Genomic DNA, 12,956 nt, shown 5'->3' on the forward strand with positions numbered 1-12,956 from the left:
AAAAAAAAAAAAAAAAAAAAAAAAAAGAAAAAAGAAAAACAATCCAAAAATGAATAAAAGTATTTCCATTTCACAATGGCATCAGAATAACTAAGATAATTTAGAAAAAAAATTAACAAAAGTATAAGATTTATCCTGGGAGGATAGCTCAGCAAGAGAGCCTTAGGTTTGATCTATAACACAATAAATAAATAAATAAATGTATGTGTGTTCATTTGCGTGCCATATATATGACTTGTGCTGTAAAAACTAAATCATTGCTGAAAAAGGTTGTAAATGAAGGAGAGATACTACATGTTTGTGTTTGAAAGATTCAGTATTATTAATAACAATGGCAAGAATGTGGGAAACTGGAATTCATTACTGAAAACCTCATTATTAGAATTCTCATTACTGGAATTACAGTTTGCCAGCTTGTTTTTGTTTTTTGTTTGTTTTGAGCTAGGGTCTTTCTCCATAGTTCTGGCTGTCCTAGAGCTCACTGTGTAGAATAGGCTGGCCTCCACTCTTAGACATCTCCCTAGCTCTGCCTTCAGAACGCTGGAATTAAAGGTGTGTGTTACCATGCCTGGCTCAGTTTGCCAGCTTTATGAGATATTAAATATAGCTAGACTATGACCCAGCGATTCTACTTCCTAAGTATGTTTACTCAAGAAAATGAACATATATGTGTACACCCAGACTTGTACATGAATGTTTACAATAGTATTTTTCATGATTGCCTCCAAAAATGGAGCTAATCTGATATTTCTCAAATGGTAAATAGATTAACACAAGGTAGCGTATCAGTTGGGCATGGTGGTGCAAGCCATTAATCCAGCACTCGGGAGACAGTGGCCAACCTGATGTGCATTGTGAGTTAAGGACAGCAAGGGCTATGTAGAGAGAGAAAAACAAACAAACAAACAAAAAGTAGCATATCCAATTTAAAAATATATACCATTTAGCAATGAAAAAGAACTGAGCCAGGCAGTGGTGACACATGCCTTTAACCCCAGCACTCGGGAGGCAGAGGCAGGTGGATCTCTGTGAGTTCAAGGCCAGCCTGGTCTACAAGAGCTAGTTCCAGGACAGGCTTCAAAAAGCTACAGAGAAATCCACAAAAAACAAACAAACAAAAAAACCACACACAAAAGGAAAAGAACCAAATAGTGATGTGCATTACAGCAGGGATAAAAACCCCTAAATATCATAAGTAAAAAGAAGAAAGAAGCAGTTTTTTTTTTAAAAAAAAAAAAAAGCCCTTATTGTAAGAGTATGTATATAAACTAGGCAAATAATGGAGATAAAAAGTAGATTAGTGCTTGTCTAGGTCCAGGAGTTGGAACAAGGAAGGATTGCCAGTGATGGTCAGGAAGACTATTAAGATGCTGAAAATGTTATAAAGCTATAGTGTGTTGTTTGCACAATTCTAAATCACTTAACTGTACACTTAAAATGAAGCCATTTTATGGTGTGTTAATTATTCCTCAATAAAACTTTATGAAAACCAAATGATTGTAAACAGAAGTGGAAATTCACGAAAGTATACAGAGTATTCAGTTTTGTTTTTTGGGTTTTTGTTTTGTTTTTTGTTTGTTTGTTTTTGAGACAAATTTTCTAGCTCAGGCCTGAAACTGTTGTAACAGAAAATGACCTTGAAATCTTTCTCACCCGCCTACCTCCACCTGCTGAGTTGTGGGATTACAGGTGTGTGCATCCATAGCCAGTTTATGTGCTGTTGGGGATCAAACACAAGAGTGCATGCCAGACAAGCACTCTGCTAACTGCATGACCTCTCAGTCCTCAGGACAGTATTTAGTGATAAACCTCTAGAAATTTCTCTATAAAATCAGGAAAGAGAATATGCCCACCACTGCTCCTGTTGTAATCAGTGCCATAGGTGAGGTGGTGCAATAAAAGAAAAGTCATGTATGTATATGGATTGGAAATTTAATATTAATCACAGATTATGTGGCTCTCAAGTATAGACAACTTTCTGTCAAAGACCAAGTAATAAATATTTTAGTTTTTGGTAGTGTGTGGTTTCTGAGCAGCCACACAGGAACAGTACATGAGTTGATGTGGCTATGTTCATGCACAGCCAGTGGACCAAGTTTGGTCCACAGTCATAGCTTTCCAGCCACTTGTCTATACAAAAATCCTAGAAACTCTTCAGAGAAATAATCAGAATTAGTAAGCATTGACCAAAATTGTTAGATATAAATTATGGAATTTCCTCAGAAAGACAGAAAGAACAAATTCCCATAATAACCTAGTGGTCACTCTACTAGGTATACATCCAGAGGAGCTGAAGTCAGCTGCTAAAGGCTTGTACTCAGTCACTCATTGTACAGCACCCAACAGATGTGTAAATTTTAAAATATGGTACATATACAATATGTTCTTCAGCCCCTTAAAATAGGGAAATCTTTCTCAGCAATATAGATGAGCCTAGTAGACACATCTTAAGTGAAATAAACCAAACATGGAATGACAGATCAAAACAGTAGAATTGGAGAAACAATGATTGGAATAGTGGTAAATTATCTAAGGAGCTGAAAACTGGTGCAGAGAGGAGAGAGTGGTCAGCAGATACAAAATTTCAATTAAGGAGAAGACATTCAAGAGGTATAGATTATATAACATAGTAACCATAGTTAATAACAGTGTATGATACTTGAAAAATCCTTGAGAGATGCCATATGCTTTTAATCCTAGCACTTGAGAGGCAGAAGCAGGCATAGCTCTGTGAGTTCAAGGCCAGCCTAGTCTACTTCGTGAATTCCAGAGCAACTTGGGCTATAAAGAGAGAATAACAAAAGAAAACAAAAATTCCTGAAAGTAAATAAAGTAATACATAGTAAATTAATTATTAGCTTAACAATGTAGACATTTGAAAACACGTGGGCTGGGAATGTAGCTTAGTAGTAGGGCACAGGTTTAGTATGTGCAAGCCCCAGGTTTGTTCCCTAGCCACACAAAAAGAAAAATCATGCTGTATACCAGAATTATACACAATTTTCAAATACAAGTGTATATACCATGTTTTAATCAAAAATAAAAACTGGGTGGTGGTGGCACATGCCTGCCTTTAATCCCAGTTCTCAAGAGGTAGAGACAGGTGGATCTCTGAGTTCAAGGCTAGCCTGGCCTACAGAGTAGTTCCAGGACGGCCAGGGATACATAGAGAAACCCTGTATTTTGAGAAAAACAAAACATCAAAACCAACTAAAGATTACTAGGTATAAGATAATGTATAAATTGTGCATATTCCCATTGTGAGTGTATCTTACAAATAGTTAAAAAGATTTTCTTTTTTAAAAAATTTTGAGACAGATCTCATTTTGTAGACCAATTTATCCTTGAACTTGTCTTTCTGTCAGAGTTGGTATATAAGCATCTTTACCAGTACTTTTGAAATAAAGTAGTGTGTATATGTTTTATATATAGACTTATATGCATTCACAAATATAAATACATAATTTTTTTAGTTAGTTTATTTGTTTGATTCGTGGTTGGGGACTTTGTTTGTTTGTTTGTTTCAAGACAGGGTTTCTCTGTGGTTTTGGAGCCTGTCCTGGAACTAGTTCTTGTAGACCATGCTGGTCTCGAACTCACAGAGATCCGCCTGCCTCTGCCTCCCGAGTGCTGGGATTAAAGGCGTGCGCCACCACCGCCCGGCTGCAGCCTACGTTTAATCTTTAGGGCCACATGGTAAAGAGAGAACCAACTCCTGCGGACTGTCCTCCACGTGTGTACCCCCCACACATCATTTTCTCTTAATTAAAAAAAGTTTAGTTTATATGCTTTTCTGTGGTTATTGTATGGTTCACAATTTTTACAATCACCAAAAAGAATAGAGGAAATGGGGCTGGAGAGATGGCTCAGAGGTTAAGAACACTGACTGCTCTTCCAGAGGTCCTGAGTTCGATTCCCAGCAACCACATGGTGTCTCACAGACATCTTTAATGAGATATGGTGCCCTCTTCTGGCATGCAAGCATACAGGGAAGGAATGTTGTATACATAATAAATAAATCTTTTAAAAAAAAGAATAGAGGAAATGGGTGAGAGGCAATATAGATAATGACTAAAATTTTCAGAATATTTGAATAATATAAAGATTTAGAAACTCTTATGAATCTCCATATAGATAAATAAAAATCTAAATTCTTATGTCTCAGAGTAAAATTGCAGGATTCTAAAGACAAAAAGATCAGCCAAAGGAAGTGGAGAAAAATATCGTAAGTAGCAGGCTGATAGCAGACTGATGGCTAGCAGCTGAAACAGTCTCCTCGCATTCGTCAAGGAGCCACTGTCCTCTCCGCTCTATACGCAAGGGAACTTTAAGAGTCAAAGGCATGAGTGAGAGTTTACTTCAGTAAAGTTTTACTTAAAAATTGTGACTGTGTGGGAGGCGGTGGTGGGGAAGAGACAGAAATCTTTAATAAATAAATTTATAAAAAAAAATGTGACTGTATACTCAGAAAATGATCTCAAAAGAAGGGTTGGAGACTAAGGTGAGGTAGTAAAAGTAAAACAGCATAAAGTATGTGTGGAAGGTTTTCATTGGCTCTTAGTTCTGCTGTAAGAGTAAAGCAATTTGACCGGGACTACAAATCATCCTATCTGTGGTAACACTAGGTTTGTTGGTCTGATTTCTTCTTAGGTGCACAGAAGATGGGTGTCCACATAAAAAATTCTTTCATACACGTTTTCTTATGCGAATGAGATTAACACCAGATTGTTCTAAAATGTTGATCTCAACATCCTCTGGATATCTTTTGATTTTGCACGATCTGGACTTAACTAAGTCTTTAGAAGTAGGCAGCTATCCCATTTTGAGAGCAAGAAGAACTACTTCAAGTTCAGGTAAGATTTTCTGATTTTCTGATTAAAAGATTTTCTGAAGGGGCTGGAGAGATGGCTCAGTGGTTAAGAGCATTGCCTGCTCTTCCTAAGGTCCTGAGTTCAATTCCCAGCAACCACATGGTGGCTCACAACCATCTGTAAAGAGGTCTGGCGCCCTCTTCTGGCCTTCAGGCATACAGACAGAATATTGTATAATAAATAAATAAATAAGTAAGTAAGTAAATAAATAAATAAATATTTTTCTGAAGACTCTGAGCCACAGAGGTTTTGTTCTAAGTGTGTGAGCAGGGAAAAGGACAGAAAATCAAAGCTGTTCTTTAGGAAGCTTATTCTTGGCTTTCCAAGGATAGGCGACGATCTGTGTGTACCAACAATAACATTAACCTGTGCCTCTAGAAAGACTCTTAGCCAGAGAATCACTATCCCTGCCTCGAACTTAATGGTGGCTCATGGTGCCTATATTAGGATGTTAAGTTACAATCACTCCAAGAGCTCTAGATCTGTAATCTATCCTACACTTCATGTCCACTCACAAGCTGACCCATCTTGGAGTGTCCTTTTGCCAAGCCTTGTTCTTTTTTTCACACTGCTGATTTCAGTAAACTTAAATGAAGCTGGGGCTCATAAAACATTAAATGCTATATTATATCAGTATTATCCGATAGACATCATATTGCATCTGCATCTGGAAATGAAGTATTAGGACTAAAGGTGTGTGAATAACACCCCTGAAGTTGTCCATTTTTGACTGAAAAATCAAAAAGCTGTTCAGTTTTCTATGGGTGATTCTAGTTGCAAATGTCACAGGAAATCAGTCTGTCATGGACTCCCCAGAAGTGTGCAGCTGCCAGAAATGCAGGGTGAATCATGGCTGTGTGAAGTAACATAACACACAGCTATCTTTTCTTCTGTTTTAGAAATGTTAGAGAAGCAAAGATGTTTGTGTGGCTTTTTATCTTATTTCACACAAGTCTTTACTATGAAAGGTTTTAAAAAGGTTTTAAGTAGACCTGAAATAGAACCAAGAACTGTTTGCCTTTTTCTTAGTTCTAGTCCAGTTTACATGAGATTTTTTTGGCACATTTTAGTTGTATTAAAAGTTCAAGTAGATAATTAAACAATTAAAAGATACTGTAAGAGTTATTCTAGGTTTATTGTTTGGTTTTCTTTTCAAGATTTGACCACTTCATCAAGTTCTTCTGGTTCTAGAGTTTCTGGTTCACCTTGTCATCACAGTGATTCTAACTCATCTGAGAAACACATGTCACGAGCCTCTCAACGAGAAGGTAGGTTAAAAGCTGGCTTTACAACCTTACAGCAATAGGTTTCTATCAAATAGCTTTCTTTGGTTTAGTTTTAATCCATAAAAACAAAATCTAAGAAAAATGAGGCCCTATGTTGCTTTTTAGCCATCGTTTGAAAAGACCGACCATCTTGTGCTCTAACCTCTTGGAAGCATTGGTTTTATTGTCCCAGCCCTATCTTGATTTGGTCTAGTTTGAAGATGAAGTACTTGGGAACTGTATTTAAGAAATGTGGATTCTGAACAAGGATGCCATGAAAATTAAACCAGTATGTATGCAGAACTAAGCCTGGTGGCACAACCTATTATCCAGCACTTGGGAGAGGCAAGAGTATCGAGAGTTCAAGATCATTCTCCTCTTCAGAGACTTTTAAACCAGCCTGGGGTACATGAGACCCTGTCTAAAAACAGCAGCAACAACAAAGGTTTTTCTAGGCTGCTTTCTTATAACATCGTGAAAATGGTTTCTCATATTTTGATCAGCAACGGCAGCATACTAGGAACTAGGCTGAAGGAAATGATGTGGCTTATAGTAGAGTCACCAGGAAGATGTCTCTCACCCTTGGTTTTTTATCTATTTATAGTATGGGTAGAGACTTGGAGTTGTTCAACTTACAATTTTCCCAGTTTCACAGTGGTATAAAGTAGCATGCATTCAACAGAAACCAAACTTCACATTTTGAACTTTGATCCCTGGCTAGCAGTATGTATTACTTTTTCTCATGATTCTGGAAAGTAACAGGGTATCTTCCAGTTAGCCACACCGTTGTGAGAATAAACGGCTAATACTGTAGGGCAAGCTGTCACAGAGTTGTGGTATTCAGTGGGTTGGGTGTATTGAATGCATTACAACCTAAATATTTTCAGCTTTGGACGAGTTTATTAATCCCAGTATAAAGGATCATCTGTACTGTCCTTAAGGATCATAAGTCCTGATCTTTTTTCTAAAAGACAGTCCTGGGTTCTAAGTATTTCATTCTTTGGCCTATAGACCAGTAAGTTCTCTGAGTTGAGAATTGTGACCTTAATCTTCTAGATTCCTTCCATGCACATGACTTCAGTTATTAAATAAAGAACCTTTTGAGATACAGATCCAATGAAAAAAGACCCCACTCATCTTTCATGCCTTCAATCACTGGTTATTCCTGCTGTAAAATTCACATATATTGGGATTAAGGGAGCTAAGATGGTTTAACATGTGGTATAGTAAGTATAAGGAATAAAGTAAGGGATGAAGGCAAGAAGGTAGTTGCCAGAAGTCCTGATTCTGCCTTAGTCCTTGTGTAACAATTTTTTTGTATCTCAGGAGTTTCACCACGAAATAGTCTTGAAGTCTTAACCCCTGAAGTTCCTGGTGAGAGAGATCGTGGAAACTGTATCACATCTTTACAACTGCACCCCAAAGGCTGGGCCACCCTTCTTCGGTGCTCAAGCAACACTGATGATCAGGAGGTATAGACTACTGCTTCACATTCAGCAGGGCTCAGCAGACAAATTGTCCTTGCCCTGTGTGCAGACCTTAGGCTAATAACCAGGTTCAGGCCCTGCCCTCCGGACATACTACCAAAGGCCCCATTTCTCAACTCCTCTGCCTCCTCCTCTGTTGCTTTATCCCTTCCAGCTCTTCTTCCTCTCCTGCTTTAGTAAGCTGAGAAGCGCACTAAAGACCATCAGCAGCTGATATCATGCTTAGCTTCTTCATTCTGTCCCCATCACAGAAAAAAAAACCAAAATGATATATATTATATGTTACACTAAGCTATTCAGTTAAACTGACTAAACGTGAGGTTTAGGGTTTAGTAAAATAGTTCCACCAGGCAGTGGTGGCTTACACCTTTAATCCCAGTACTTGGGAGACAGAGGCAGGTGGATCTCTGTGAGTTTGAGGTCAACCTGGTCTACAGAGCAAGTTCTAGGGCAGCTAAACCTGTCTTGAAAAGCCAAAAGAAAAAAAAAACATATATCATAACTGTCTATGTAAAAACCAGAGGAAACTGAGAAAGGAAGGGGCTAAACTGATGTCTGGAGGAAGAGTTAAAAGAACTTAGAATCATCCCAGCACTCAGAAGGCAGAGGCAGGCAGTTCTCTGAGAGTTTGAGGCCAGCCTGGTCTACAGAGCAAGTTCCAGGACAACCAAGGCTACACAGAGAAACCCTGTAGCAAAAAAACAAAACAAAACCAAAAAAAAAAACCACTTAGGATCTCATTACTGTGGTAGGCAGAAGTCTGCAAGGAGCTCACTGGCTCTACAGACCAAACTGAAAGAAGGCAGAAAGGCCTTTGAAATATGCAGAGGACGGATTGTTGCTGCCCTCAGAAAAAAAAAGGAAATGTATTGATAGCAATGTAATGATAGAAGTCGTAGGCAGTTTCAAGAACAAGAGGTCTTAAAGCATTAGAGTGTTTCTGCAGTACTGTTTGGGGTCTGTCACTTCAGTTTGTCTCCTGTCTCCTCCTCCAGTGGACTTGCGTCTATGAATTCCAAGAAGGAGCTCCAGTGCGGCCTGTGTCTCCTCGATGTTCCCTGCGGCTGACTCATTACATTGAAGAAGCTAATGTAGGCAGGGGCTACATCAAAGAACTTTGCTTCAGCCCCGATGGACGAATGATTTCTTCCCCACATGGCTACGGGATTCGCTTGTTGGGGTTTGACAAGCAGTGCAGTGAGCTTGTTGACTGTTTACCCAAAGAAGCCAGCCCCTTACGGGTGATTCGCTCTCTGTACTCTCACAATGACGTGGTCCTGACAACAAAGTTCTCTCCAACACACTGTCAGATTGCCTCAGGGTGCCTTAGTGGACGGGTCTCTCTGTATCAGCCAAAGTTTTAGGCACAACTTACATCAAATGAGGAACTCTTCTGGTGTATGTTTATGAATTACTTCAATTTAGGTGAAGTATTTTCTTTTTTAGAAGATCTTATAACTCTGGGTCAAGATATTGGTTCTTATGGGTTGGTGAACACTGTGACCCGAGTCCTTCGCCATCCAGCATCATCTGGGCATCTCCATTCCGACCATGCAGCATCGTTCTCTCGGCATTCCTTTGCTCTGCTGTCTGTGCCGCTGAGTTTGGGTTTTCCGAGTCATTTTGCATGTGGCTCTTGTTCTCTCCCCATCCCTATTTCCATCACTGCTCTCCCCTCCCCCATTTTATTTTGGTATGAATTTTGTGAGCATTGGATAAGAGTCATGGTTGGGATGAGGAACAGCCTGTGGCACTAGTGTTAAATAAAACCCAGAAGTTGGATGTTGGCACACCACTTGTTGAAAAAAAGAAAGTTCATCTTCATTTATCAGTACACTTGGCCTTTAAAGTTGCTGTCAAATATTGAGCACAGATAATAGCATTATTCTCATAACTGATAACTCTTGCAACAAAATATCCTTTTTTAAATTTCCTGTTAAAATTATACAAGTTATCTCATGTGAGATTTTTGTTGTGAAATTCTAGAAAAATATTGCAACCTCATTGTAATTTATTTTACTTGTATGAATTTAAAATCCCCAGCATGTGTCTGTATTTGGTATTTTGTTCCTGTCAGCAGCATTGGAAAGGAAAGGAATAAGCTCGGTCATCTCTGTTGTACAGAAGATTTATTCATTAGGTTGGCACAGTTTCTGGTCATAGAGTAAGAAGACTAAGTTGGCTTAGATTGGCTGTGATTTTTTGAGTCACACAGATGAGCTGTTCACAGTAATGGGTGGGAGGAAAATAAAAGATTTTATTGTCTTTGTTCCTTCAGCCAGAGAGCATAAACTCAGTTCTTGCCATCACTAAGAAGGGACCTGTAGTCCTTTAAGCTGCTGTCTGTGACTTGAGTAGCACTACTGGCTCTGCTTTGGTCATGGAAAGTATCAGGCAAGGTGTGAAGGCAATGCTACTCCTGCCTTGGATGGGCAGCGTTCTTCCAGTCTCTGCTACATTGATTGGCACTGTTGAGATGTGTTAGAAGCTGGAATAATTGAAGCCATGCAGAGCCTTGCTCTCTTTGGTCACATGCCCTTTAGGCCAGCATTTCTCAAATATTAGGATGCAGTATAATCCTTGAAGGATTTGTGAAAAATACAGGAATCTGGGCCTGACTTTAGAAGACTGATTTAGGCAGGGAAAGGACCGGACTCTGTTTATAAAAAGAACCTTAAATCATCTATATCCAGGTGGCCTCCAGGTCATAGTTTGAAAACAACCTGAAATTGCAGTAGGTATTTCTATACCCATTTGGTGCTTAACACAATTCCCACAAGATGTTTCATCTATTTAAACAGTAATAATAATAAATCAACAATAGCAATTTTAGAGTAGCATATAACTTGAAATGGTATTCATTTCATCCTTAGACAAATGAAAGAAGTTAAATGATTTGCCTAAGGTCATACAAAGTTAGTGGGAAGGCAAGAGCTTCAAGTCTCTTTAATTCCTCGCTCAAGGCAGTTTCTACTGTATTATGACGGCTGTTACAAACATCAGTGATGCCAGGCAGTGGTGGCACATGCCTTTTATCCCAGCACTCAGGAGGCAGAGGCAGCCTGGCCTACAGAGCGAGTACCAGGGCAGGCTCCAAAACTACACAGAAACCTTGTCTTAAAAAAAACAAAAAAATCAATGATTATGGGCATTTTGTCTTTAGGTTATATTATTGTGAATAAGATGATCAGATTGGAAAAGGCAGCATGGGAGTAGATGCTGAAAGGTTTATCCATAGCAAAAAAGGTATTTAATACAGAAATGTTGAAACAGCCCAAATACACGAATAAATGCACAGTTCTTTCTAGTGCCCATCAGCCATTCACACACCTGTAAGAGCTTGTGTCTCCCAAAGAACAATGCTAGCTCTGGGGCAGTATTTAAAAATTAGATCTTATCATAGATGTTAGAAAAGCTGGAAAACTTGTAGTCATTGAAAAAAAAACAGCAAAGTACAGTGAAAATCATAGGCTTGCTTCTATAAGCTAATTTAGACATAAGGATATTAAGGTGGTGAGTTACTTCTTTGCTGTGTTCTTAGTTGCAAATACAGAGTTCAGAATGATAGTCTACAGCCATACTACCCTTGAATGCACATGAACTCACCTTAGAAGCTAAGGGGGGTCAGGCCTATATGGGAGAATTCAGAAGGATGCAAATGCAATTATCGAAGAGGGATGCTTTTTATTTCCTCTTATGATAACCGAGCTGTTATCTGGAGTCTGTGCTCTCTCTCTGGTTTTCCTGGGGGGCAAACATCAAACTCAGGCTGTGCAAGGCTCCCTCCCAAGCAGCAATGAATTCAGACCCAGGTTTGCCTGTTTATTACTAAGTCTGTACTGACTTCTCTACCATTTTGCCCTTTGGTTTGTGAAGGATGAGCTAGCTACCTTGGTCTGTTAATGTATGAGCTTGATTATCTTCTGCAAAATTTTATTACAAGGCTGGCCTTGTTGCCTTCAGTGCTGCATAGAAGAACATTTCCAACACTGGTGTTTCCATGAGACTGCAGATCATCACCCCAGGCATACATGTGGGCCGTTCCTAAGCTAAAATCAAAGCAAGCAGCACTCGTGTTGAAAATGTAGAGGATAGCTTTGTGAGAAAGCCAAGCCAGAGACGAGAACTGAAAAGAGCCAGCAAGTGCTGCAGCAGGGAGAGTCAGGGCCAAGACGAAAATCAGACAGTATTAACCAGAATTGAAGGGCCTCAGAAAACCTGTACTATTGGGAAAAGTTACATATTACCATTTTAAGGTCCCATTTGAACAGTCTGAAAATCTGGTACTTTTTACTGTTTTATTTATACATTCCTATTATAATTGGTAGAAGTATATTATAACTGATAATGAAGTTATTGTTGGTAAATCTTGGTAACTAAGTTATTCTGGCTAAAGCTTCCTTCAGAACACCTGTTAACGGGAATGCTATGTTGAATGACTTAGGTGCATCACATATACAATAGTTGCTTATTTTCAATCAGAAATGAAGGGCTAAAATAAGAGTCTTTTGTTTTTAAAAATGTTTGACCATGGAGCTGGAGAGATGGCTCAGCAGTTAAGAGCACTGATTGCTCTTCCAGAGGACCCAGGTTCAATTCCCGGCACCTACATAGCAGCTCACACCTGTCTGTAACTCCAGTTCCAGGGCTTGACACCTCACACAGACATACGTGCAGGCAAACCACCAGTGAACATAAAATAAAAAATTATTTTTTAAAAAAGTGATCACAGCTAGTGGTGGCACACGCCTTTAATCCCAGCGCAGGGGAAGCAGAGGCAGGTGGATCTCTGTGAGCTTGAGGTCAGCCTGGTCTGCATGCTAAGGTTCCAGGCTAGCCAGAGTCATACAGTGAGTCCCAGTTTATTTGTTTTAAGTGTCTTTTTGTTTTTTCACAAAGCCCAAATCATGTCTATTTTATTTCTCCCTGTTAGATCCCTAAGAAGAAGCCACAATAAAGGTTTAAGGGAACAACGTTCCCTACTCCTGCATCTAAGACCAGGTCAGCTCATGTAATTTTAAAGGCTGTCATTCTAGAAGGGGAGCAGAGGGGAAACACCCCAAGAAACCCTTAGAAGACTGTTGTCTCTCACACTGGACCATGCAGCACTGTGTCCCTAAGTGTCTGTTACACTTGGCTTTTAGTTTAGTTTAGTTTTGTTTTTGAAACAAGGTTTCTGTGTGTAGATCTGACTGTCCTGGAACTTGCTGTGTAGACCAGGCTGGCCCGCAATTCAGAGTTCTTTCTGCCTCTGCCTCCCAAGTGTGCACTACCATGCCAGGCTTTCGTTTGACTTTTATAAAAAGCAGGCGATATGGTCTGGTAACGTCTCA

The 12,956-nt window shown here is 39.3% G+C and overlaps 1 protein-coding gene across 1 annotated transcript in view; it reads left to right on the top strand.

The window, feature by feature from the left end:
* Dcaf10 (DDB1 and CUL4 associated factor 10) overlaps nucleotides 1-12,183 on the top strand; it is a 45,827-nt gene extending 33,644 nt beyond the window's left edge. Inside the window, exons 4-7 of the mRNA XM_005362126.2 lie at nucleotides 4,651-4,853; nucleotides 6,029-6,139; nucleotides 7,463-7,608; nucleotides 8,619-12,183. Of these exons, the coding sequence (XP_005362183.1) occupies nucleotides 4,651-4,853; nucleotides 6,029-6,139; nucleotides 7,463-7,608; nucleotides 8,619-8,987 (829 nt within the window). The 3' untranslated portion in view covers nucleotides 8,988-12,183. The remainder of the gene's footprint in view (nucleotides 1-4,650; nucleotides 4,854-6,028; nucleotides 6,140-7,462; nucleotides 7,609-8,618) is intronic.
* The last annotated feature ends 773 nt before the right edge of the window (nucleotides 12,184-12,956 follow it).

The sequence above is a fragment of the Microtus ochrogaster genome, linkage group LG5, assembly GCF_000317375.1.
Source record: "Microtus ochrogaster isolate Prairie Vole_2 linkage group LG5, MicOch1.0, whole genome shotgun sequence".
In the NCBI taxonomy this organism is placed as follows: domain Eukaryota; kingdom Metazoa; phylum Chordata; class Mammalia; order Rodentia; family Cricetidae; genus Microtus; species Microtus ochrogaster.